This window comes from Parambassis ranga, chromosome 10 (genome assembly GCF_900634625.1).
Source record: "Parambassis ranga chromosome 10, fParRan2.1, whole genome shotgun sequence".
Taxonomy (NCBI): domain Eukaryota; kingdom Metazoa; phylum Chordata; class Actinopteri; family Ambassidae; genus Parambassis; species Parambassis ranga.
In genome coordinates this window covers 10,209,461-10,236,159 of record NC_041031.1, presented here as the reverse complement: position 1 = coordinate 10,236,159, position 26,699 = coordinate 10,209,461, and the positions used below count along the sequence as shown (strand labels likewise).

The window sequence follows — 26,699 nt, the reverse complement described above, 5'->3', positions numbered from 1 at the left end:
CAGGTAATTTGTTAGGAAGCATAATGGACACAGGTCGTTTCATAATAATGAGACAAAAGGAAGAGGACTGACATATTTTCATGATTACATCCCCACACCACTTTGCTCTAATGTATTTTGTACTATTGCACCTCCAGCTGCCAAACTTTGATTATCAGCTCCACCTTCAGGTAATATTTTGTAAGCTTAATAACAGTCAGTGTGGTCGTTGGAGTAGCCACGTCTACAGAATACACATTATCCTATAAAAGTAGGTTATAAAATAATAGTAAAATGTAAAATGTTTCACCCCATGAAGAGTGTTTTTATTGAATCTACTTTAAGCACACTGCCCAAAATACTTCAGTGCTTTGTAGTGAAGCCGATATAATGGTGCTCTTGAGTAAATCTGCGGCTGCTCTGCTCTCCATCCACTCATACGCGGGTCTGACGATGGATCGCTCAGAGCGGCATCTGAAGCGCTCAGCCAATCAGAAGGCGCACAGGATTGAGGCTAGATGCGCCATTTTACTGCGTCCACAGCCAGGCAAGATGGTCCCCTGGCTTTGTCTACCCTGACTGGAGTTGTTTCGGCATTCTGTGCTTATCTTGCCTCCGTACCATCGAAAAGCTACATTTCAGATCGGGCCGGGCTACCTGTACTACAAACGAAACAGCTTTTTTTGTAAGTCAAGAAATGACGACGACGTACAGAAGGTATGAACACCGTTTAGCCTGTTTGTTTGGACAAGTCAGTTTTGCATGTAATGATTATCGTGCTACATTCGCTAGCGGCGAGCCGGGCCATGAGAGCCTATTGCTAGTTAGCAAGCTAGCAATTAGCGTACGCAGCCGGCAATGTTTAAATTCGCACACACGCGGATTCAGAGGTACACATGCGTGCTCCTGAACGCTTAAAAGGGTATTCATAAGTTAAAAAACAAGATTGTCCATGCAGTGCATTCATTTGTTTTTTGTTGTAGCTAGCTAATTGTTGTGTCGCTACTTTGGATGCTACAAGGCAGTGCCAGGCTGCGGATGGCGCGCTGGCTGGTGCCATGGCATCTTCAGAGGGAGGGGAGGCCTGTGCATGCATCGGTGCATGCCCATGCATTGGACCTTGAATGCACTGGCGAGATTGAGAGGTTGCCAGGGCAACGTGGGCCAGTGAATAGGAATAGTTCTGAATTAACGGGACCGTTAAAACCGCTAATGTTAGCAAGCCCTAACTTGTTTTCCCCGAGAGCTAGGACTTCCTGTTTGGTCAAACCATGGAACCGCTTTGATTTGGATAAAGAATCGGAATAGAGGTGCGGATGCAAAAACGTAAGCTCTTTTTGTTTTGGCTGACAAAGGTTTTTTGTTGTTTTATTTGACTGACTGGTAGCCCACCGCAGCTCATAGCCATCTTATCAGCACATTATGATGACGCAAAACAAACAGCGGCGGATATGTCTCGATGTGATCCATAGAAATACACACATGTGGGTGAAGCATAGATTTTAATCTGTAAATGTTTTATAATCACACTAATGCCGTGCTAAATGTGTGTGTGCTAAAATTCATCTTCATGTACATTTGCGACATGTGTGGGTGTTGATGGAGTTTCTGTGCTATGTAAACATAAACGGCTGCTGGCACTGACAGATGTTATCAGGAGAAAACACTTGACCCTAAAATTAGTGACATAAACTGTATGCTTGGGGTCACTGATTATTTTTGAATGTGTGATGAGCTGATCAGATGAATACATAGGAATGCATTATACATATGAAACATGCATAAATTGTTCTATTAATAAGTTTAAATAGCCCGGTTTATGTCCCTATTGTTTTTCCACGAGTATTTTGTCTTGATTTGTCTTATTTTGTGTCTTGACTCACATTGCATTATCAAGTAGGGCTCAGCACCTGGACAGAACTAATACTTGCACTATTTATGTAGGATAATAAGTCAGTGCGCCTAAGGTTGAAGAAGATGAGCTGTACATCTCCTCTTGCATCTAGAGCAGCTCGGTTTTAAGCTAGAGGATTGAACTTTTGTCATATTTCTTTTTTGGAAATTTGAAAACTACACATCGCTGGCTGTAGTGCAGTTATCTGCCACCTCATTGTCAAGGATGTCTACAAGAGCTCATTTTCACAGCATGGTGTGATAGTGGGCTGCTAATCAACCATACACAATTTTCTAATTGTGTATTTTGTCACAGTGTGGACTAGAATTATTAATAAATTAAAACAGGAAGTTATTACCTTCAAACTTTTTGCCTAATTGCTGTCTTAACAAAAGCAATCTAACAATCAAAAGCAATCTAAGTTTTTACAGAGAGCTGAGTACAACACAGTCAACATCGAGGTACAATATCTACCGGTACTAAATTTTCAGTTTTCTCCTCAGGTAAAATGAGTTTGGCTTCTTCTGAATCACACCTAGACCAAATGGCAGAAAAAAAAGAGGAGGTAAGTCCTCACATGTTGTCTGTCTGTTTGTTTTTTAAAACTTAGTTGTCAAGATAATAAAAATAAATCTCGTTTCTCTTGCATTCATTAGCCTGGTAGCTCAGTTGAAATGGTCAAGCCCTCCTCTTCCCGCAGCAGGAGGTAAGCAGATTTTTAAATGTGGCCATTATGTTTTTTGTCTAAAGAGCTTTCAAAAGTTGAAGCCGCACTCTAACTCATTGCAGAAAGCCCACTACTGTAACTAAGCACACTGGACGGAATGAATCTGATGCCTCAGCTGAGAGTGAGAATGAAGGGGCTGCTTCAGACAATCCATCTGACAGTAATAACACCGCATCTAGAGGTAGGAAGTATATAAAGATACTTGTTGGTTTTATTCAAAGTGGTGCTATAAAAAAGATGCTGATCGTGGAGACACTGCTGCTTTGTTCTTCAGGTACTTTAGTGATGAGGCCAGCTGGGAATGAAAATAAAGGTGCCATGAAGCTAAGAGTGGACTTTAAACAGAAAAAACCTGGTAATATATTTGTTCTTTAATTATGAACTTAGTGTTTATATTATATGTTAATGTACAGTTATTGATATGTTTATCATAGATGACACCTTGCAGAAGAAAGTGAACTGCACTGCCTGCGGAAAACAAGTGAACCAGTTTCAGCGCAATGCTGTGTACACGCATCCTGCACTCAAAGTGCTCATTTGCAAGGTAGGAAACCATTCCGGTCATCATTATATGGAGACATTTTTTCAGTATTTCACTTCTTGATGTATGAGTGGTTACATTATTTTTTTTCTCTTCTAGTCATGCTACAACTACTACACAAGTGATGACATTTCCAGAGACTCTGATGGGATGGATGAGCAGTGCAGGTACAGAATTAGGCACAAACCAACAGTAGACTGCACATTATTACATTATTAAACCATAATTAAAACAATTTTTTTTACACAAATAAGTAATGAACTGTAATCAGAATGTGAACCTTTTTGTCATGTATTTACATGTACCCACAAGGTGGTACCAATGTTTAACTGCAGATGAACTATAGGTAGCCTGCAGATCACTGAAAACATTAATCATGGATTCCATGTTGCAGTGAGGAGTGCGGAATTTTTTTTTTGCTGCAGTACCTTGTTGTTTTGACCCCAGCTTTGGGATTTGGTGTTAACATCAGTGGTGTTTGTAAAATATGGAATTCACATTAAACGTGTATTATTGTGGCAGGAAATTTGGGAGCTTTAGTGCTGTTAAGATTTTGAAAATTCATTTTTTGTTTCTCCACAGGTGGTGTGCTGAAGGGGGCAAGCTCATCTGCTGTGACTATTGCAACAATGCCTTCTGCAAGAAGTGCATTCTACGCAACCTGGGCAGGAAGGAGCTGTCACAAATTACTGATGATAACTCCAAGTGGCACTGCTATGTCTGCAGGTCGGAACCCCTCCAGGATCTGGTCTCCAAATGCCATCACATCATGGACAACATGGAGAAACAACCCAACCAACGGAAAACTGATAAAACAGAGGACAACGACCGCAAGAGGCACAAGAACAAAGCAGCTAGAGACAACAAAGCAGTTGTTGATGGAAAAGAACAAAGTGAAGGCTCGGGGACCATGACGTTCTCCTACAAAAAACTGCAAGTACCCAAAGAACTCATAAAGAAAACAAAAAAGCTTGTTGAAACTACAACTGGATTGAACAATACATTCATCCAGTTCATCCAACAGACTGCTGAGGACCAAGGAGAGAAGTCTATTAGGTATCGGCATTTAAAAGCCTTCAAGGCCGTGCTCTCTGATTTGAAAAAAGCCCACAGTGCTTTGGAGGCAGCTCTGGAGCCTGAGTTCAACATGGAGTTGCAGAATGGTAACGAAGAACAGCATATGGTGAGAAACGGCTCCGAGGCTGTAGATCCTGCAGAAAATGATCACACAGACGACACAGTTTGTGAGGCTGACACAGCTAAAGAGATGGACGTGGATGAGCCTAATGAGCAGGACATGGAAAAGTCAAGTTCAAGTGAAATGAAAGATCACCAAACAGCAACAGATGGAATCAAAAAGACAGTGAAATCTGAAGTTTGTGATGATGGATTAGTTTCAGCTGATGAAATGTCCTTAGACTGTGACATCATGTCTGTGCCTCCTTCAGTTCCCGAGGAGCTTTTTCAAATGGTTGAGAGTCTTTCAGATTCCACCATGCTCTCACAGCCTGACAAAAACTCTGTCAGAGATACCGATACAAAGCCAAATGGAAAATCAGCAGACACCCTAAATCCCCAGCCAAAGGTAAAGAACCTCATTGTCAAACTGACTCCTGTGCCAGTTGTAACTACTTGTGGGTCAAGGTCGTCAAGGTCCAAAAACAAAGAGGAAGGTGAGGGAATGGCAAAAATTTCTAAAGAGGAATGTGAAGTGGAGAAAAGTGTTGTTAGTGACAAAGTAGATGGGACAGGAAGTCCACCGCCCACCCGACGTTCAAGTAGAGTGAAGACCACACCTTTGAGGAAGCAGGCTGAGAATGAGGAGGTGAAGGAGTCCTCTGAGTCAGAGTCTGAGGAAGATGGCAAGGGCAAGACTAAATCCTCTAAGAAAACCAGAAGCACCAAACAACATGATGGAAAGCAGACCAAGGATTCAGAGAAAAAGACAGAAGACTCTGACTCGGATGAAGTTCCTCACATACTGTTAGAAAAAGCTGCAGAAGGCCACAGCACAGATGATGAACAGGAAACGATAAAGGCTAAAAAGACTTCATGCAAACAAAACGCATCCACGCAGGATGCAGAGAAACTGTCCAAACGCAAAAGGAAGTCTGAAAGCTCCGATTCAGACCCAGAGAATAAAAGCAAGAAAACACCCAAGAAAAAGAAACAAAAGGACTCTGACTCCTCAGACTCAGATCAGGAGGAGATGAAGAGTAAAACGACGAGGAGGAAATCTAGCCGTACAAAGAAACAAAATGACACAAAAGGGCAAGACAGACCCTCAACAGAAGACAAGGCAGCTGATCGGAGAAGGTCTTATGAGAAGAAGTGCAAAAGAAAGGGATCCAAATCTGCCTCCAAGCTGCAGTCATCCTCTAGTGAGGATGAGGAGGAGCAGGCTGAAGCTGAATCTGGAGAGGACAGTGATGCACAAAAGATCAAACCCATTGTGGAGGATAATGTGATGGGAGGCAGTGGAGTCTTTCATCAGTCTTCAGGTAGTTTGCTTTAACTTGCAGTAACAGCAGTAATGCAACATATAGAAACATAATAATCAGCAAAAGAGGCTTAATTCTTTTTTTTTGCAGGGGATGAGGTGGACGCTAAAGAGGAAGTCCCTCTGGGTTGTGATGATGATGATGATGATGATCCAGAAAACAGGTACTTGACAAACAAAGATACTCTTCCAATCATGTAGACAGCCGAGTTGTGATTACCGGTACATCTTTTAGGTTCAGTTAGTTGTTTGTCCAAGCGGGTCTATGTTTTTGTCAGAAAGTGCTCATGTCGTAGTGTGGTTGTCTGTCAGCGGCCTGCCTTTAATCCGGTCACAATCTCAGAGAAGAAACTGTTATTAGTAATGACAGTGATGTTTGTATGATCTGCTATATTTCTGGAGTAAATCCAATATTTTCATTTCTCTCTGTCTTCCAGTTGACATCATATGAATGCCTTTTATTAGAACTATTTTTAGAATTACTGTCATTGTGTGATTTCTGTTTTGTCTTTGTTCCCTTTCCTTTGTCGTGAAGGATTGCTAAAAAAATGCTTCTCGCCCAAATAAAATCCAACTACTCTTCGGGAGAAGAGAGCTCCTCTGATACTGATAAGGATGAAAAGTCTTCCAGTAAAGTTAAAAAAGAAAAAAAGGGGGCGCAAGAAGGTAACATATTTGCTAAATATACCCTGTGTTTTTAAAATGTGTGTCTTGCTGTGCATTATGTCAAACTAATTGTTGGTGTTTTTTTAAGATGATGAGGATTCAGAAGAAGACTCTGGTTCTGATGTTGATGTGAAAAAGTCTGGCAGACGCCACAAACTGCTGCGTCATAAACTCTCACTGAGTGAGGGTGAATCAGGAGAGGAGAACGCTAACAGTAAAGAGAAGAAGACCAAGGGAGGCAAGAAGAAGTCCGGACGCAAAGGTTTGTTTTGAATGCTTTGCTCTGCATGCCATAATATATGGGTGCGGATGATTTTCAAGTGGTTTAGTGTTTTTTTTCTTCTTCTTTTTTAATTTCAGTGGAAAGCAATGACTCTGAAGACTCAGACTTTGAAAAGTCAGAGTCCAGTCAGGGGTCAGATGTGAGTGAGGAGGTCAGTCATTCAGATAATGAGAAGCGCCGAAAGACCAGGTGAGAATAAAGAATCCAATCAATGATGATGATTTATTTCACTTTTAATAACAATTACCAAAACCTTAACAGTTTTTAATTAAGGACTTAATGTCTGTGTACTTACTACAACTACTCAATCCCTAACTGGAAGGGATCTGCATCAATCTGGTGCTGCTATTTCTTAAAGTCTGTTTTGTGTCTTTAGATCTTCAAAGAAGAAGGATGATGAAAAACAGAGAAGCTACAAGCAGAAAAAGAAGCGACGCAGGATCAAAGTTCAGGACTCCTCTTCCAGCAATGAGAAGGTGTTTTAAATGCAGCTGAACTGTCCCTGTTAGTTTTTTCCCCATGGCAGCGTTACTGGGTGGAGGAGTTGGACCCACATAAAGTTGACTAGTCAAGTCATGCATGACGCATAAAATGTTATTTGAACTCCCCCCCCCTGGAGTGTGTGAAGATTATCGAGGGCACAAATGGGTTGCTTGGCTACTGATGATAGGAAGTAAATTTATTTCCTTAGGGCTAAAGATCAGAGGGCTGAACTTTGACTTTCATTTCCACAGAGTGGAGAGGAAGATGATGATGATGACCCAGATGGAGACAAGCGCAAAGGCCGAAAAAAGATCCGCAAAATCCTGAAGGATGACAAGCTGAGGACAGAGACTAGAGATGCTCTGAAAGAGGAGGAGGATAGGAGGAAACGTATTGCTGAGAGAGAGGCGCTGCGGAAGAAACTTAGAGAGGTAAAAAAAACAAACTGTAAATGTGCTATTTAGTGGATCACGGGTAACCCTGCTTTTTTGAAAACTGACTACAATATTGAACAAGGATGTAATTAATAATTTGCCACTAAATGTTAGGCACACCATGAACTGATACTGCAGCTTAACATTTTTTTTCACTCTCTTAAATCCTCTTTAGGTGATTGTGGTGGAGGAGTCTTCCCAGGTAACCTGCCCCATCACGACCAAACTGGTGCTGGATGAGGATGAAGAGACTAAAGAGCCGTTGGTGCAGGTGCACAGGAACCTTGTTACGAAGCTCAAACCTCACCAGGTTGATGGTAGGGGCAAAGTGAATTCAGCTGTTAAAACATTTGTGTCTGTTAACTGTATTGGCCAATCAATCCTGGGTGCTCTAAATGAACCCTCTGCCTTTGTGTGTTGTGTTAGGGGTGCAGTTTATGTGGGACTGCTGCTGTGAATCTGTGAAAAAGATTGAGAAGTCTGCTGGCTCTGGCTGCATCCTCGCTCACTGCATGGGCCTGGGAAAAACTCTGCAGGTAAAAAAAACCCAAACCAACAACAAAAAAAACAGCTGTAACGACTTTGTGTATAACTGTAGTAGACTCCAGAGGATTTTGCCCAGTCCTAGACCATGCATGCTTTTCTGTAGAATTCACAATTTTGTTTCAGTGTAAGCACAGGCCACATCTTAGGATCTGGCCATGTCCTAAGAAGAAGATAAGTGTCCTTTAAGCTGATATCACTTACATACTTACATACTGCAGTTATCAATTTGCCCTGTAGGTGGTGACATTTCTTCATACATTGCTACTCTGTGAGAAGCTCAACTTCACCACAGCGCTGGTGGTTTGTCCCCTGAATACTGTCCTCAACTGGCTCAATGAGTTTGAAAAGTGGCAAGTAGGAATGAAGGATGATGAGAGTTTAGAGGTAAGTTGAAACCTTTCAGTCTTCTTCAGTTGTGCAAGTGTGGCTGCCAGCATAATGACCCCCAGTGTGTTTTACAGGTGACTGAGCTGGCCACGGTGAAGAGGCCTCAGGAACGAGCATATGCCCTCCAGCGATGGGAAGAGATGGGCGGCGTCATGATCATTGGCTACGAGATGTACCGAAACCTGACGCAGGGCAGGAACATCAAGAGCAAGAAACTCAAAGAGGTCTTTCAGAAGACTCTAGTTGATCCAGGCAAGTGTTTCGTCACCTTGTAGCCTGGGCTGTTACAGCTCTTATTATTTCAACTCAAGTCAAAATTTGTTTGCAAAAGCAAATGATTAAAATAATGCATGTACTACGGTTTTCTACAAATTGCTAACTTTACATATTTTTTTTTTTATTTTTGGAAAAACAAAACACCCTATTATTGGTAGATTAGAAAACCAGTAAGGACATTTCATACAAGCACTGAAAATCCCTGCCAGACCCACAGACTTTAAGCTTTTTTAGGCTTTTTTTCAACACTCTGACAGGGATAACCTAAGTGTTCATTGTAGTCGTCATCATTCAGGTTTTACAGAATAAAGTCATTCTTAAAATGATGCTAAAATATTAAGCCAGTAAATCTTTTCCTCATCGATGTATCAGCAATCCTTTTTATAAGAATTTTCTTAGAATTGTTGTTCGTCTTAACTGTTGAAATGACATGGCATGTGCTATTATGTTGGCCAAACCTTTCAACTGTGTTTAATAGCTTGCATGTTCATTTCCAATAGGTCCAGATTTGGTGATCTGTGATGAAGGTCATATCCTGAAGAATGAGGCATCTGCTGTGTCCAAAGCGATGAACTCTATCAGGACGAGGAGGAGGGTGGTGCTGACTGGGACACCTCTCCAAAACAACCTTGTTGAATGTGAGATTTTTCTAGAAAGACTTTTTTAAGAAAAATGCCATTAAATGTGATGTCATACATAACCTGGTTTGTACAGTGCAAAGAATCACTTGTTGTACTTCTAATTCTTGTCTTACCAGACCACTGCATGGTGACCTTCATCAAGGAAAACCTGCTTGGGTCAGTTAAGGAGTTCAGGAACCGGTTCATTAACCCCATCCAGAATGGCCAGTGTGCCGACTCAACAATGCACGATGTCCGCATCATGAAGAAGAGAGCTCACATTCTCTATGAGATGCTCGCTGGCTGTGTCCAGGTAAAAAATGACTGGTTCAGCTTCTCTTTGACCTCCTTATTTTTAGCCTTCTAAAGAAAACTATTTATTTCTTCTTCCCACAGAGAAAAGATTACACAGCACTTACAAAGTTTCTGCCTCCCAAACACGAGTATGTGTTGTCAATTAGGGTGACTCCTATTCAGTGCAAACTATACAGATACTACCTGGAGCATTTCACAGGTAAGAACAGATCTGTTGTCCATTAGTGCTACTTGCTTGTTTCAAACTGTACAGATCTCATGGTGTTTGCAGCAGGAAGGTCTTAAGGGTCTGCTAGCAGGGCTTTTCCAGTGTTAAGATGTGGCCCATGCTTACACTAAAACAAAATTAAATTGTGAATTCTACTGGAAAGCATGCATGGTCTAGGACTGGGCTAAATCCTCTTGAGTCCTGTTTCTCTTGAAAGTGCTCAATTTACTTCATGTCATTTACTCAGACAAGGTTTTAAGATAAATGGAAGGCCTTTCTGGTCTCTCACTTTTTCGTGGTACATTGTTAAGTCGTTTAGTGGACTTTCCTCCTTTTTGTGTGTGTGTGTGTGTGTAAGAGTGGCAGCTGGCACTGTGCCGCAGGCAGGGTTTAAGCCCAGTTTCCCACGTCTCCCTAATGAAGAGCTCTGGGAGAGAGGGAACAGAGGGTGTGGGGTAAAAGGGAGGGATGTGGGGGCATAAAGGAAAGGGACAGAAATTTAGAGGGAGTAGGGGCCACAGGTCTTACACCAAAACCAAAAACAAAGAACAGAAGTGCTGGTATGTAAGAACAGGAGTGGTGGAGTGGGGCAGGGGGGCGGCTGGTGGTATGTGCTGTGGCTCATTAGGCCAGGTTGTGCACAGTGCACAGTGCTGATTTTGTGATTATGGCGCCTAAACCTCCACTCTGGTGTCTTTGGACCACAGGTCAGTCTGTAAAGTGGGAATGGCCATGAATGTTCACTCCTTTCGCTTCAGTGTCTGGACCCACAGTAACACATGACCTCTTCAGGTCACTGCAGGCGGACATGAATGTCAGCGAATTCTTTTCACTTTTGGAAGCAACAGATTGAACAGGACTAAGATTAGACATCAAGTCAGTTAAACCTGTTTGTGTCTTTTTTTTCATTTGCTGCAACTGGTTGACATTAGATTTTTATGTCTTCTGCCCCCAAATCATATGTATTTAAATTAAGAGCATGCTGTCAGGTACCTAATGCAAACACACATCAATCTTTCTTCTCATGCGCTTTCCCTTGCGTGCAGGTGTGGGGAATGCTTTGGAGGGGGGCCGAGGCCGCGCAGGGACCAAACTCTTCCAGGATTTCCAGATGCTCAGCAGAATCTGGACCCATCCCTGGTGCCTTCAGCTGGACTACATCAGTAAAGAAAACAGGGTAGGGCTGCAAGAAGACGAGACTAAACCACACTAAATGCTAAGCAAAAAAACTGGGAATGCATTGGCACCAATCACACAAACACACTGTGGGAAAACAATAGAAATGTACTGCTGACAGGTCATACACACATATTGCTACTGCAGCTGAATTTCTCCTTATGCATCATTTCTGCTACCCATAATCCAGCTGTGTTTGGTTGACCTATATCATTGCACATTCAAGCCTCATAGAAGTGCACTTTTATCACAGGGTTACTTCGATGAGGACAGTATGGAGGAGTTCATTGCTTCAGAAACAGAAGAATCCTCCATGAGTCTGACCTCTGAGGACGAGAAGATTAAAAAGTAAACTGAGATTTTCTATTTTTTATTCTGCATTTATACACACATGACCTCATTTATCTGCCCTTTTCTGTTTCACATCTGTTATTCTCGCTGACCCTGTCTCCTCTGGTGTGCCTCCTTCCTAATGTAGGAAAAAGAAGCAAGGAAAGGGAAAAAAGAAGGGATCTGATGACTCGGACAGTGATGATGTGGAGGTCATCAAGGAGTGGAACACTAGCTCTCGTGGCAATAATGGAGGGGGTCGAAACAGAGCAGAGCCTGTAGAGGAACGTAAGTCAGCAATACTTACAGGAGCATTTTCAGCAGCTGGCTTGATTAAAAGACAGGCTAGAGCTGTTTGTCTGGGAAAATCTGGAGTGTTTTAAAATTCTCACTAATCTTTGAAAAAGGTCTTTTAGTGCTTCTTTCCATGTGTTATTCTGAAGCCAGCCTAATTATTACAAGATCAGTTTTTGTTCCTAGATTGTAAGAAAAATATCAATTTATTGTTGACTTTCAGCAAAAGACTGACGGCTTCCTGGACTACTTGTTGGCAACAATAGTGGTTTATTCTAATGTTTTAAGATTTTATTTAGTCTAATTCATGCATGGTTTTGTTGTGGTTATGACTGGTGACTCTCCGGACAGTCACAACAGAGTCATTAAATTATTTCCATAATGGTGGAAAGTACACAGGAGCGTTATTTAGTAGTAGTATTTGGACATTCTTCCAGTTTCCTTGCAACAGAAAAACATGTAATGGTGAAGTTTGATGTCTGTTAAAGCGTTGTTGTCATGATGCTGCACTGACTTGTGTTTCACCAACAGCTCGGCCCTCTGGTTCAGCACCAGGGAGCCCCACTGCTGACTGGCACAAGGAGTTTGTCACTGAGCCCGACGCTGAGATCCTGGAGCACTCTGGGAAGATGGTGCTCCTCTTTGAGATCCTGCGCATGGCAGAGGAAGTAGAAGATAAAGTGTAAGTGTTAGGGGTGGGACGGTTCAGGAAAAAAATCCAAACCGTTCGGTACACGTGTTTCGGTTCGGGGCGCGTGTTCTGTTCGGTTCTGGACATGTGCATCAAGCAATACAGAGAGGCGTTTTTACCACAGTATGGAGATGAGTGTTGGCACCTCTCTGGCTACATTTGGCGGCTTTCCAAACTTTTTTAATCAAAAGCAACTAGTGATTTTCTCTGGTGACTTTTGGAGACTGACGTGAAATCATTCTGCAGTCAGACTACTGTCCGCGACAAGCAGCGACTGTGAGATCCTCCCCCGCCTCAACGCACATCTGGCCTCTGTGCGCAGACAGCAGCGCTAAATTGTAAACACACAACCATGCAGAGACAGAAATTGTTTAACAAAAGAACAAGGTGTAGACCTGTTCTATAGGAAAGGTTATCTTAAATGGCTTCTGTTATGATCTGGTGCTATATAGAAATTAAAAAGAAATGAGATTGACTTGACCTGATATAATCATAGGGGAAACAATGAACCGATTCTTAAATATGTTGAATGTTGGATAAATAGGCTATGTATTTTATGCTCATCTGGTATTTCCAGAGTGTTAAAAAGTAGAAAAATCCTCAACAATGTGAACCGAACCGAAAACCGTGAACTCAGAACCGTGATACGAACCGAACCGTGGATTTAGTGAACCGTTCCACCCCTAGTAAGTGTATCTGTGAACCTGTAGAGTGGTTTGTATTGGTTTGTCAGTATTGCTGGAAAGTGTTTGGTGACATCACTGTGTTTTTGTTTGCCCTTAGGTTGGTGTTCAGTCAATCTCTCATTTCTCTGGATCTGATTGAGGATTTCCTAGAGCTTGCTAGCAGAGCTCAAGATGAAGAGAAAATCTCTCCTTACAAAGGTGTGTTTTTGTGTTTTTACACAGTGATGTTTCGATGGTCTTGTATTGTTTTTTGTGATCAGCTTCCATTTTAACATTCTAATTTTAGTCTTCTCTTGGATTCATGATGGGCTAAAAATACCAGGCAATGTTTAGTCAGCCACTGGCTGCGACTGAAGAGCCCTGGAGGTGTCTTAGTGTTCATTTTTGTGGTTTTGCACTGAACTTTTCAAACTGACTAAACTGTGTATGAAGCAGAAGGCTGAGGTACTTTCACAAAGAAGCAGGAGACAGTCTCTCCCACATGTAACATGTATTCGTGTACTCGCTGCTGTGCTTATTACCTTTAAACACACACAGGCACACACATACACATTGCCGCTGGTGTAAGGTCATGTTCCTAATTAAACTTCAGCAGCTGTTTTTGCTTTCATTTTGAAAATGATTAGACCTTGACTTTTTATTCCACAAAAAATGTTTGCTCAAGGGTTTGTAATTTGTAATGAAAAGATCACAGTGCCGTAATTGGAAACATACTGAAATGTTGGTTATGAAGGGTGGTTGGGACGGAGGAGGGGGGGGGGCATCTTGAAGGCTAAACACGGCTGGCCTCTAACCAACACAGCCATCTATTTGCTTTCTGCTAATACTAAGTCCTTCTGACAGGGAAAAGGCCCAGCTGATAGTGACAAGTGTGCATTTGAAGGATTGTTGGAAGCATCGATGGTGACAAATGGCCAGAGCATGAGTTTTTAACTGTGAAATGTGTTTAAATGTGTTTGTGAAGGTGAAGGCAAGTGGTTCAGGAACATTGACTACTATCGCTTGGATGGCTCAACCAGCGCCACCACTAGGAAGAAGTGGGCTGAAGACTTTAATGACACCAGTAACACAAGGTGATGTGCCTTCAATATATGAAACTATGAGATCTGTTGATGTCGATAATCCTAAATCACATAATATTTATTGAAGCTTTCTGTGCCTCTTTCCCACACAGGGGGCGTTTGTTTCTCATTTCAACACGAGCTGGTTCACTTGGAATCAACTTGGTGGCAGCAAACAGAGTCATCATCTTTGATGCCTCCTGGAACCCCTCCTATGACGTCCAGAGTATATTCAGGGTGTACCGATTTGGTCAGGTTAAACCCGTCTATGTGTACAGGTTCCTGGCCCAGGTGAGTTGTGTACATTTTAAATTGATTAGTAACATTAAACTGTAGCGAAACTACTGTTATAAATTCCTGCTAAATTATCTTTCTGCAACTACAGCAAGCATAGTGGAGTTCTGGGGCGCGACTTAATCTGGAGTTTTTTCTTTCAGGGCACAATGGAGGAGAAAATTTATGAGCGACAGGTAACCAAACAGTCTCTGTCATTCCGGGTTGTGGACCAGCAGCAGATTGAGCGACACTTCACGATGAATGAGCTGGCTGAACTCTACACCTTTGAGCCTGATTTGTTGGATGATCCCTCAGGGAAGAAGAGCAAGAAAGCCACACCTGTGCTGCCTAAGGTAAACATTCATAAACTGTATTAATATTGTGTTTTGATGCTGAGCCACTCATCTTTTTAAAAATGAAATTTAGTACAAATTAGACATGTAATTGACAAAGATTTCATGGTTTTCTTAAATCACTAAAGGAAATGCAGAAAAGCAGGCTAAAGCCTATTATCAGTAGTAAAATGTTTTTTTACTTCAACAGACATGGCACAGAATGCCATTTTAAATGCCAAGCTTGTTTTTCCAAACTAGCAGTGAGTAGTATGTTCTTCCTTTTGAAGTTTAGCACAGCGATAAACTTTTACTTAGACATAGTGCCAGCTTGTATCGTACTTGCCCTTTCTGGGATCTTTCTATTTCTTCTTGTTTCATAATCCTGCGCTCGGCTCTTCTCATCTTAATGCAGGTGCTGTGTCACTGTTTGGCCCCCCTGGGGTTTAATAAGAACATGCAGCCCTTACATAGGCCATCCAGTTCAGCACAGCTGCACTGATCTGTCTGTTTACTGCTATTTACTAAATAGTCTTCTCATTGCAACACTGCTGCTGCCCTGCTGTAAACCTGCACTCTTTTTTTCATTCATTTCTTGATGCCTTTTACTTCTCTGTTGATCCTTTGAATTACTCCCACCCTTTCCTTTTTTGCAGTCTCAGGGTTTATTCAAATGTGTTTCTTAAGTGTTTTTTGCTCTTTGTTTTGGTTTGACCAAGGTTAATCTGCAGACATCTGTAAACAGAATAGATAAAAGAAACACTGTATGTTTAGCAGGCTTGCTTTTTTATTGGACAGTCAACAGCCCTTTCACTTCATCTTTATGGAGAATCTGCTTTTAATTTACATTGTCACAAGAATTAGATATTGGTGTCCACTTATAGGGTATTAACAGGTAGGAGAAGTGTGAATCCACTCTGTGGGCAGCTGATATCAAAGCTCTCACCCTCCATATTATTTTAAATCTAGAATAGCCTACTTAGTGTAGCGGAGCACAGTTGGAGATTTAAAGAGGAAAGATGTGTTCATTGAGCTGCGGCCTGTTAGATGTGTATGATATTTAATGAGCCCTGTAACATTTATTTGACACAGTATTAAAGATGGAGAGGCTGACAAGCTCTTTAACAAGCTGACCTGTTTTGGCCAGGGGGTTAACTATGATGTGGCAGCAGGACTGTAGTATTATGGAAGGAATTTGCTGTCTGGAATGATGTGAAGATGAGTCAGACACCCTCCATCACTTTCGGCCAACAGAAGGAGAGAAGGACTCCAGCCACAGCAGACTGAATTTTGAACTTCTTGCCCTCCACTGTTCACAGTGGGATATGTGGTTTTTACAGGTCACACAGGCCACAGATATTCTTGCTTAAGAGGCTGCTCTCTCATCTTTTGCTTGTTTTTACCTGCACCAGCCTCATCTCATGTCCAGCCTTTGATTCTACTCTTGTCTCAATTGGCCTTAGTCACCCCCCACTCACATGTCCCTGTTCATAATTACCCCTTGCCATCATCCCTTCCATCCTTGTGACCATCTGTTGCCTCCAAATGTGTACTTCTAAAGCAAGCTCAGTAAAGTTGTTTTTTTTCTACCCTTGCATGAAGAAAGGCCATTATTTACCCCCCCCCCCCTTTAAAGATGTCTCCCTGCTCTTCAGAAAACTAATTGGAGTCAAAGGAAGTGGGTGCACCTAACAGCTAATGACAAAGAAGGGCCTTGCAGGCCAGACATGAGATTTTGAGTCCCCCACCTGCTATTCAGAGACACTCTTACCTACTTCCTGCTCATCACACTGCTCTGACATGCTACCACTTGCACCATTAGAAGTTGTGGTGGTGTTCTTTGGACATCTTTATACAAGTCTACTGTGTTCTCTGCAGATGCTGTTGCATGGTGCACTGCTGGTCAAGCTGGCATGCTGTAGGCATGCCTCAATGTATGTGCTCGCAGCAGGTGATGGCTGGACTGACCATTAGTCTATCAAAGGAACGCTTAAAGGCCGTGGGCAGGCTACACTGGAACAACGGTGTAGACAAGAGCAGACTGGAGCAATAAACCACACCATGGTTGTCTCATTAGCGGTAGGAAGCTGCTTTGACCTTAAAGGAAAATCCTCCTTTGAATACTCTTAAAGCATTATATCAGCAGGTTGGAGTTATTTGTGATGCCAGTGTTGTAAATTTCTCTGTGGCATACACATCATCTGCTAGCCCTCTTAATTTCTACCTGGGTAAGTGGTTTCTTATATTTCCCAGAATGCTTTTTGACAGCTTTCAGACAACATGCCCGAGCTTGTTGTACTGCAGGTGGAGAGAGCACTAATGGTAGTAACAGCAAGAAGCCGAGTTGTAGGTGATTAAAAAAACAAGAGGCGCCATTGACTATCATTTACTGCATTCTGATCTGCAGAAACTCTGTAGAGATTGCATATGCAGTGATTGGCTCAGACAGTTGTTAAAATTGTTCACCTCATGCAGTATCAGGTGAAGAGTTTGGGTATTTTGGCAGCTTTACTCTTTGAAGGCAGTAAAATACTTTGAGAAACACCTGCTTTTTGTAGCTTACGGTACCTTATTTAGCTGAAACTGATTAATATAGTTTTGTTATATCCGCTTCAGTTCTACAATTTAACCTTATTGACTTCTTGTGACCCCCCCCCCCCCCCCCCCCAAGATTTTGTTTCTTTAATTGTCTGACACCTAGATAAACCTGTGGCCTTGTATGCTGGGCCTGGAGGGTGTAAATACAATGTGGTTCTGAGGAGCAGGACTGACCCCCTGATGTCAGCCACAGTGGTGCAGTTAAGAGCATTTCTGCAGAAAAACTGTTTAGAGCAGGCCACTGGAGTTATGTGTATCATTGGTGTGCAGCTGGGCCAGAGAGTTTTGACTGGCTATGTTTAGGTATTACAAATATCTCAGACGCTTGCATTCCTGCTGTCGGGATCCTGTCTCAGCCTTCTCGGTTGCTATGGCTAACGCACATGTGCGTCAAAAGCAGTTTCTGGCAGGCATTTGAATACATTCAAGCACGGGACAACTTGAGAACATAGCAGCGGGTTGTATTTCAATTAAACATCCATTTTCCATCTTATCTCTATCTTGTACTTTTATCTGTCCTCCTTCACATTGAATCCCTCTTGTGTGGTGTTTAAGTGGAGGTTTACTGTTGTGGCAATGACAGAAATAAAAGAAAACAGACTTTAGAAACACATTAAATGCCAGTTTAGTTTGCTGGAAATTGAGTTAACATGGTCGAGAATGTTCTGAGCTCAATAAAATGTCTGATAAGGTGGCCAAAAAAATCTGGCTTATTAATGCCAGCAGGGGTTTAATTGCATCATACCCTTTACAGTTAACCGCCACCTAAAATCTATTGGTAAAGTACATGTAGGTGCCTGTGCCAAGTAGTAAAGTCTGAAGGAGGCCCACTAACGTTGACTCCCAAGTTTTCATCTCTGTGATCTGAGCTGCAGCGGTGCTTTACATCATTTTGTGGACTGCTGGCAGGATTGACATAATATGTACATGCACAAGTACAAGAATCTGGCTTTGAAGGGGCATAAATTGTTCTTTCAATAGGAAAAAATGTTTTCATAGTTGAAGCAGTAGTTTACAGGTCCTGGTTTGTTTTTGTTTTTTTGTATTTTAAAAAAAAAATCATTTCCCTATCCATTGAGTTTCCTCTAAGGGGAAGAAACAAAAAAAAATTAGTTGAGTTGCGTGGCTGGCTGCCTTCTCTCTGAGCATCTGCCCACCCAGCATCTTTTTCCCCCCACAGTAAAGTGATAGGCTTTCCTGTGCAGCTCCATAAGGATGACAATAGTGTAGGTCAGGTTACCTACAATCATTAGTGCTGCCTGAGGACACACACAGCGCACTGGGATGGGAGATGGACCGGACCACCCCAGAGCCATTGCTGGTGGGGATTACTTGGGTATCCCAGAATGCACTATGTTCCAGAGGACCAGAGCTTCTGTACTGTCATTTGACCTGCAGCTCCAGTGACCCGTTAATCGGTCAACAGTCAGAAATGCTCCTCTTTCATACATTTGAATAAAAATGCCACACTTTCTGTGTGCTCAGCAGATTGCAGTTATTCCCAGATGCTGCTAAAAGTTCTTGGGAAACCAGATTTGATATTTTAAGGGGTTTTTCAAATTCCACTGTAAATTTTCTTTAAATTCCACTGCATGTCACATGTATACAATTGTCTGCCTCAGCAATGTTGTGTCGGGTATTCTCCTAGATTCTCTAAGTCATAACAACGTGTATTGTATCCATACCACTGCCAATCTAAAAGTGTTTGTGGTAGCAAAGGCTGACCTATATTTGACCTTGTGATCACCTATTTTGGCAGAACAAACCACGATGGGTGTTTTTTTTTTTTTTATCCGAGTCAGGCCAACAGGCTCTTCTGTGCTTTTATGTCCTAATTAGAGAGTAAAGCAGCAGCTGAATCTCTGGCTGTGCTGCTACTCTGAAATGTCTGCTTGTTCAGGGGTGGCCTGGTTTTGTCCTGATTGAGTGTGATGGCTGGGAAACATAAACACATGTCAATGAGGAGCAAAGTTGGGTCCAGGATCTGCGTGCAAGAGGCTGAGGGAGAAGCTGTCTGTCCCATTCTGCTCATACCTGTTTCAGCCACATTGTCACTCTATGGTTGTGCAGTGCCTAAAAAAGTAGGCTGTGTGTAGTTTTCCCACAGACATCTTTTCCCCCTTTGATGGATCCAGTTTCACTATGTCTGCACTGGTGTTTATTTTCTGTTTATTCAATACAGGGTTGCAATCACTGCCAAATTTCATAGTTTAACATTTCTGTTCTGTTTATTTTTTCTCTCTCTAATACCATTGACATCTATGATTAATTTTGTTTGCACCTTCACACCCATTGTCACTATTCAAAGTCTCAAAGTGAGACAGAGGAGGGCAGGGTAGGAGAGTGCAGCCCCTCTGTGAATTGGCCCGCAGGTAAATGATGCAACTTCTGTATGACATTGTTTCCAGATTGCAAAGTTCCAGTTTAATGTAAAGCTAAGTCGAGACAAAGAAAAGCAAACCTGCAGCAGAAAGTAATTTAAACCACATTTGTGCAGCCTGGCCCAACTCTCTTAATTTTTCTCAGGTATTGTTTACAATAACAAAGTAGCCATGGAAACAAGAGCCCCCAAAAACAGAATTTATGTGTTTATTTTCTTGAGTAAAACTTACTGTCCACATTGTTTTTGTCAATGATGATGGCTAGAATTGTGTGTTCAGGCCCTGTTGACCCATTTATATTGTTTGACATTTGAACACATGCTAATTAGTGCTGTGGTTTCCAAAATGAATACAGAATGGTAAGCTGCTGGCTAGAACAGTGCAAAGTCTGGATTCAGTGCAGATCCCTGGTCTCTTTGTTTGTTATTGGCAATCTAACTGCTAAGTAGTGTCAGAAGTTGTGATATAAGCGATTATTTAGGGGCAGGCCTGTTATCTCATTGCTGGTGACTATTAATAAAAATATTTTAAAAAACATGGATGCACATTTCTAATAAAATAAAACCCTCTAAGGGTGTTATTGCTGAATTTTAAACATGGTGCTTCAAATGTTTTGTAATTAGTAGCAATAAAAAATTACAGTCTTATTTCAACATTTACATTGCCAATGTGATGTGGAATTGCCAATACTCATGATATGACAACATCACATTGTGACATCATTGGCAGCACAATAAGCCAAGTGAGAAGCTCTTCGTCTTCTCATTTCCTACTTTTGTTCTCCTGTTCTTGCCTCCGCTGGGTTGGTGGGGAGAACCCAACAGTTAGAAATGGCACCCAGTCACCCGATGTCGACTCTTGACCCTTCCTGTGTTGTTGTCGTCTTCTCTCCTGTAGGATCCGATCCTGGCTGAGATTCTGCAGAGCAATAAGGATCAGATTGTGTGTTACCATGAACACGACTCCCTGTTGGACCACAAGGAGGAGGAGGCCCTGAGCGAGGAGGATCGAAAGGCTGCTTGGGCCGAGTATGAAGCAGAGAAAAAGGTAGGCAAGGACAAAGACGCACAGACAATTTGGGCAAATATTTGTAATCAGTTGCATGATTATAGCTACTTACAAGCCAAGTGCTCCTTATCTTTCAGAATCTTTTCATCACAAAAAGATGACTTTGTTTACACACATTATGTAGTCTGCTACACTGGCACAGACCAGTAGTGCTGACATCGTAGATGCGATTTAGAGGGGGCCATGTGCACTTTATTGCTACGTGTTTAAACATCGCACATGGCGCTGACGTCAAAGTGCTAGGTTAGCTTTATAATTTCGTCAAGGTGTAAGTTAATTTTGGATCTGTCTAATCCTTTCATCACCTAGAGTAAGCAGATCACAGGGCCTCTCCCTATTGCATTGATGGTCATTTTGGCCTATCAGGTTAGAGATCTGCTATACAAATCACTGAGGCTGTCGAAGTAGTGTCAGTGGTATTTAATGTAAGTACAGGGACACACACATACACACACATCTTTCCGCCACTTCCCTCTCCTTTCTTGTGGGACAATTAGTAAGGTTTATTTAGAGAAGTGTATGGAAGGGGGGCGATGTTGTTAGAGAGCAGGAGCAGGTCTCCTCTCCCCCCGTGTAATCCTAGATTCTAATTCACCCTAATGATTATTTTTCCAACACACTCTCCCTCCTCTGCCCTCTGTGTCTTAAGCGGCTTTTCCCTCCAGGCTCTTCTGCTTTTCAAGAGAACAGAGGGTTCCCAGTCGCAGGAAAAACAGTGTTGCTGAGGTCAAATGTGAGGATTACAATTGTGTTCACATCACTGCAAACTATCTTCCAGTGAAGATGCAGAAACGGTCACTTTTCGTCCACATGTTCAAGTTGTATACTTGGTGCTTTGTTTGTAAGACAACTGGAACGTAACCCAACCTCTGCTTATGTCTTCACAACTTAAGTGTTGGCAAGTCGTGTCCAGGAAAAGCAATGGGTATGAATATCAGATTTGCAACTGTGGATATGGGAAAAACTGAGAACATGATCAGATGCCCAAAATGAAACTGAATCCAGGAGCCCTCGGTCTCAGTGGGATGACCTCAGCTTGGTACAAAGCTTAGTGAGGCTCATGCCATAAACTTGTATTACAGAAGCTGAATGTTGGAGTCTAGATTTTGTGTAGAGTCTGTGTGAAGGTGTATGATAGCTGCAGAACATCTGAGAGAGCAGCTGAAGTTCAAGAATGGCTGCTGTTAATGGCCAAAGTGATGAGCACGCAGTGTGTGCACGCAGAGTCGTGTGTTGTGGTTTTTGTGGTTGTTTTGAGGTTTTTGTGCTGTTTAGGTTTGCACACCTGTCTCTGACCAGGTCCAAAGACCCCTGCTGGCCCCCCAACACACACACACACACAGACAAACGTACACACCCACCCCTACATACCGGATGGCCAGATTACAGGGCACGGGAAAACCATCTGCAGCAGAGACTCAATTACATACAAACATCGGCATCCTGCTGGCGTTTACTGGGACAAGCCTGTTTACCTCAGGTCACTACTCTCGCACACACGTTTAATACTACAGGAGCAGGCAGACTTGTTTCTCCTGCAGAACATTTGTGAAAAGGTGAAAGCATTGGTAAGATGACTAAAGACGAGGTCCTCTCTGGTCAACCACAATGATTGTTTGTCGGCACTTTTGGCTCTTATTCCCTGTCTAATCAGCACCTCTTTCTCTGCCTTTGATCTCTCAGGGCCTGTCCATGAGGACCAACTACCAGACAGTATATGCTCCTACGGACATGGGTACCTCAAACTATATCTCGTACAACATGGCAGCTTTGGCTTCCATGAGCAACCAGCAGCTGGAGGTAAGTAATGAGCTTCACATGCCCCTCTCTCGCCTCATACTTCCCCCCCTCTCCTTCCCCCACAGCACGGCGCCCCGCATTCCTCAGACCCCACTGCTAATTGTGACAACAGTCTAGTAGCAGACAAGCTCAGCTCTGCCGTGATTCTCCACCAAACACTCTCATAATGCTATACGTCTGGGAGAGTGACTATTAATACACCGTGAGTGAGGGAGAGGACAGACAGACACCAGCCTTTGAATGAGAAACACTGCATGACTTCTTACATTATTGTAATCATCACATTCAGCAGCAAACGGCAGATCTTAGAGGTCAGTGTCAAAGTGATGTTGCGAAAACATTGTCTGCTCACACATGGAGCAGAATTAGCATTTGTTTGGTTTCATGTTTCTGGCTACCTGATTTATGTAAATTTTGCTATTGGTCTGATATTTGGTGCTGGAGTTAATCAGTGGCAGCTTTTTGTTGGTAGTTCCTGGAAGTGGTGAACAATGCAGTAAATATGCGAGCTGTAAAAACTAAATTAGATGAAAGAGTTTCTGTGGAGCAGCACAGGTTGAGATAATTCACTACTGGTTTATCACTATGAGTGGTACCTTTGACCTTTCAAAAAGTATTCAACCCCTTTAGGATCATCAGCAGTGTAGTAAATACCACAGTTATGTATTTGTGCCCATGTTTATTTTCCTTTCCATATTTCTTCAGGATCTCATAAACCAGGGACGGCAGAAAGTCATTGACGCTACGAATGCTTTGAAAACCTTAGGACGGGAGTCACTGGAAGACACAATCTCCACAGTGGTGAGTGTCAAAAATGATATATTCGACATATTCGTCATTATTTTGAATGAGTTAGGGCATCTACAACTTGTCACCTCTTTTTACAGTGGAGGGAGAACCCGGCACTGACAGAGAACCAGGTCCAGGCCATAGCTCTGCAACGGCAGACCAGCATGGAGCTGGAGCTAAAGCGCAGGGAGGCCATTTACAGGGAGGTTCTGACCAATCAGCAGAGGGTAAGAGTGGAAACATGCTGGTTCATTCAGAACAGTCAAATCTAATTCAGTATACATTATTATGTAATCGTCTTCAGTATGTTACCCTGTGCTTTCTGAAGCAGTTCATCTTCAAAATTCAAAATAGGCCACTGAAGCAGCAGGATTTGTCTTTTCTTAGACACTACTCTGCTTTATTGATCTTTATTTTAGCGTTAACTGTACTGTTCCGTAAAGGAGCAGAGCTTATTCTAGTGAAAAATGAGTCGATTGGTTAGACAGACGTGTGGCAAAACACTTCCAGGACTATTGTATACCTGTTTTTTGACCTGAGTCACTGGATTCAAATTGTTTTTTTTTCATTAGCCAAGTTATTGTCAAATTATACACCTTATCAGACTTCTTCCATTGTTGATGAATTTTGTCACGCCCTGTTTTCAATGTTTGTATATTTGTGGTTCTCTTTTGAGTTCTTGATTGCTCAGATCTTGTAAATCTTTGTGGTAATATTTGTGTCTCTGTTTGTGTCTGCCCAGCTGATGATGTTCGTGCAGAAGCTGCTTACCAACAGGAAGGTGCAGGAGCAGCAGCTGGCCATGGCGAACCAAGCAAGCTACTTGAACCAGCTGGTTTTGCAGAACGGCATGATGGGAGGCAACAGGCTCAGCCAGATGGACCTGCTTGGGCTTTATCAGCAGCTCCATGGTCTTGGTGCTCATCAAGCCATGGACAAGAATCCGGGCCCCTCTAAGGGCCTGTAGATCGGAAGCACTCACTCCCCCCTCAGCTTGCTTCCAATGGTCCAAGTCTCTGTAACAAACGCACCGTGAGACCCCAAACAGCTCAAAAGCAGAGGGTGGAGTAGTTTTAAGACAGGACTGCTGTCCACAGGGCTCAAGTGGGACAGACTCCCAGTCCATTATTTTAAAACTCACTGAGGGGTGGTAGTGTTTAATGTATAAATGACTGTGTGAAAATCTGTTAGAGATTTCAACAGAATAAATGTATATACAGCCTTAATGTTATTCAAGTTCTATATCTTCTTCATTTTTCATGTATTTAAGGACAAGTTCTACCCCCAATGCTTTTGAGCATTGTATTGTTTTCTCCTTAAAAAAGGGTTTCCTTATTAGTTGAACTCAGTTTTTATACAGTTTTAAATGCCTAAGTACACCTGAGTGGGACCAGTATCATTGGTGACAGGACTCTGTAATGTAAAGCTCTACGTGACTATTAGGCCCAGTAGATTCCTCCGCCACTATCTATCAAAGCAGACGGCTTGTTGGTGCTGCAAAGTCCTGCTCTTTTTGGGAGAAAGAAGAAACTGCTAAGAAAAAAATGGCCTTATATTCATTTCCTAAAAAAATCTCTGTAAAGATTTGTTGAGAATCTTTTCTATTATGCTTTTAAATGTTTACATTAGTTGTTGCTGAACATGTTAATGGAATGCTTGTGTTGTTCACTGCCTGCCGGTTCCTATGACCTTTTTGTGACATCTTTCTCATTGTCACGTGTTGTCTAGCATAGCACTGTGCGTCCTGTTCATTGTTTGATTTCCACTTTTGTTAATCCCAGACCTGGGTGAGTGACAGGGTCTCATAAAGCACAGCCAGGTCAGCTGGGTTTCACAGGGCCCAAAACTTTGCTCTTTACTTGTCTTTAAACTTTTAAAGTGTTGTACTTATGATGCAGTTGACAGAAAGAGTAAAGGCTGGAAATGTTATTATATCTGGCTGATGTGTGCGATTGCTTTGTGAGAAATGCTAATATGGACACTGTAGTCTCACCAGACAGGCCCCCCAGACTACTTTTTCTCTACGTTGGCACATTCTTGCTTTTAAAAATGCCTAAACTGGTGTAGCTGGTTAAACATGAGAAATATGAACATTTCTCTTGAAGAGACGCCTGTTGCCTCCGGTCAACTCCTGTGTTTGCACAAGGTGTATTCCATAAATGTAGAGATTTGTTGTTTGTTTTTTTTTGTTAAATTGCCCTCCTCGAAGAATGTTCTTATGTTAGCAAATACACCAACATCATTTGCCAGGAATTTGATCTGCTATTATCTTGATAAGTATTTAATATAACATTTATTAAAGTGACCAAAAGGATGATCACCTCCTGTGTTTGTGTGTGGGTTTTTTAAAGACTGAAAGATTTTACCTGAATTCATAATCGTAGGTGGTAAGACAATAAATGTAGTTTATCAATCTGGAAACTGTACAAAAATAATTTGGTGGATTATGCTTGCAGGCTTCGGTTTGAGTTAAATACATAAATCATGCATTTCTTGGGATTTTGAAGATGTAGTCTGCAGCCAGGTGGAACAACAACAGTTTGAACCTGTGAGGAACAACATCCAGTTATGAAAGGATCATTCAATGATGATGGCAAGAAGCTAAACTGCTAAACTTAGGTAAGTTAATTTGTCTAATATTCAATGTCTTTATTTACATTTTTTGAGTTTAAACTGCATGTGAAACATGGCAGCCTGCGTTGTGTTACTCGGATGACTGACATTTCTCATCTGTTATGGTCGCCATCTTGGTTACATAGTGGAAGAAGCTGCAGCTGTTGCAAAAATGTTTCATAAATTTTACATTACATGTGTCATCTTTTCCAGTGAGGATACAGATTAAACAATCTGCTTGACTGCTGAAGTGTGGACGCTCCACAGGTGAGGACGGTGTGTCCACAGTGCACTCGGTAAGTGTCTGTCTAACATGCTACAAACACACAGCCTGACATGTGGAGTTCAACAGGTTTTCTTGGGTAACTAATAAGCACAGTGAGGCCTTCTGTTTTGACAGTTCATCCTGTCTTTCCAGGCTCCATGCTAAGCTAACAGTCCCCTCCAGATATGACAGTGGTGTCAATCCTCTTATCTAACTCTTAAGAAAATGAATGTACAGCTCTTCATTTATTAGTTAGAAACTGAGGGCTGATCTGATGCAGTGTCGCCGGTGTTTCACACCCTCAGCTCTAAGTGCCTCTCTTCTCTCCCAATCTTTCATCTATTTTTCCCTCTGCCGGTATTGTTTTCATTTCTCAGTCTGCCAGGGTTTTCCCCTGCATGTCTTTGACTTTTCCATTCCCTCCCCCCAGGGGAGCTTGCTCTCACAGCTTACAGATATCTGCCAGTGGAGAAACATTAC

General features: G+C 42.2%; 1 protein-coding gene across 1 annotated transcript; it reads left to right on the top strand.

Annotated features, from left to right (window-relative positions):
* Positions 1-494: 494 nt before the first annotated feature.
* On the top strand, positions 495-25,661 carry atrx (ATRX chromatin remodeler). Its single transcript, XM_028415619.1, has 34 exons — positions 495-696; positions 2,377-2,438; positions 2,530-2,579; positions 2,663-2,781; positions 2,875-2,955; positions 3,035-3,144; positions 3,241-3,308; positions 3,724-5,642; positions 5,733-5,805; positions 6,177-6,307; positions 6,396-6,569; positions 6,668-6,779; positions 6,967-7,066; positions 7,325-7,504; positions 7,683-7,824; positions 7,934-8,043; positions 8,291-8,437; positions 8,515-8,692; positions 9,217-9,354; positions 9,474-9,649; positions 9,733-9,850; positions 10,906-11,036; positions 11,289-11,383; positions 11,514-11,653; positions 12,191-12,341; positions 13,134-13,234; positions 14,001-14,109; positions 14,211-14,388; positions 14,535-14,726; positions 20,582-20,731; positions 22,436-22,552; positions 23,258-23,353; positions 23,440-23,568; positions 24,084-25,661. Exons 2-34 carry the CDS (start codon positions 2,382-2,384, stop codon positions 24,306-24,308), a joined length of 5,997 nt encoding a protein of 1,998 aa, XP_028271420.1. The 5' UTR covers positions 495-696; positions 2,377-2,381; the 3' UTR covers positions 24,309-25,661.
* The last annotated feature ends 1,038 nt before the right edge of the window (positions 25,662-26,699 follow it).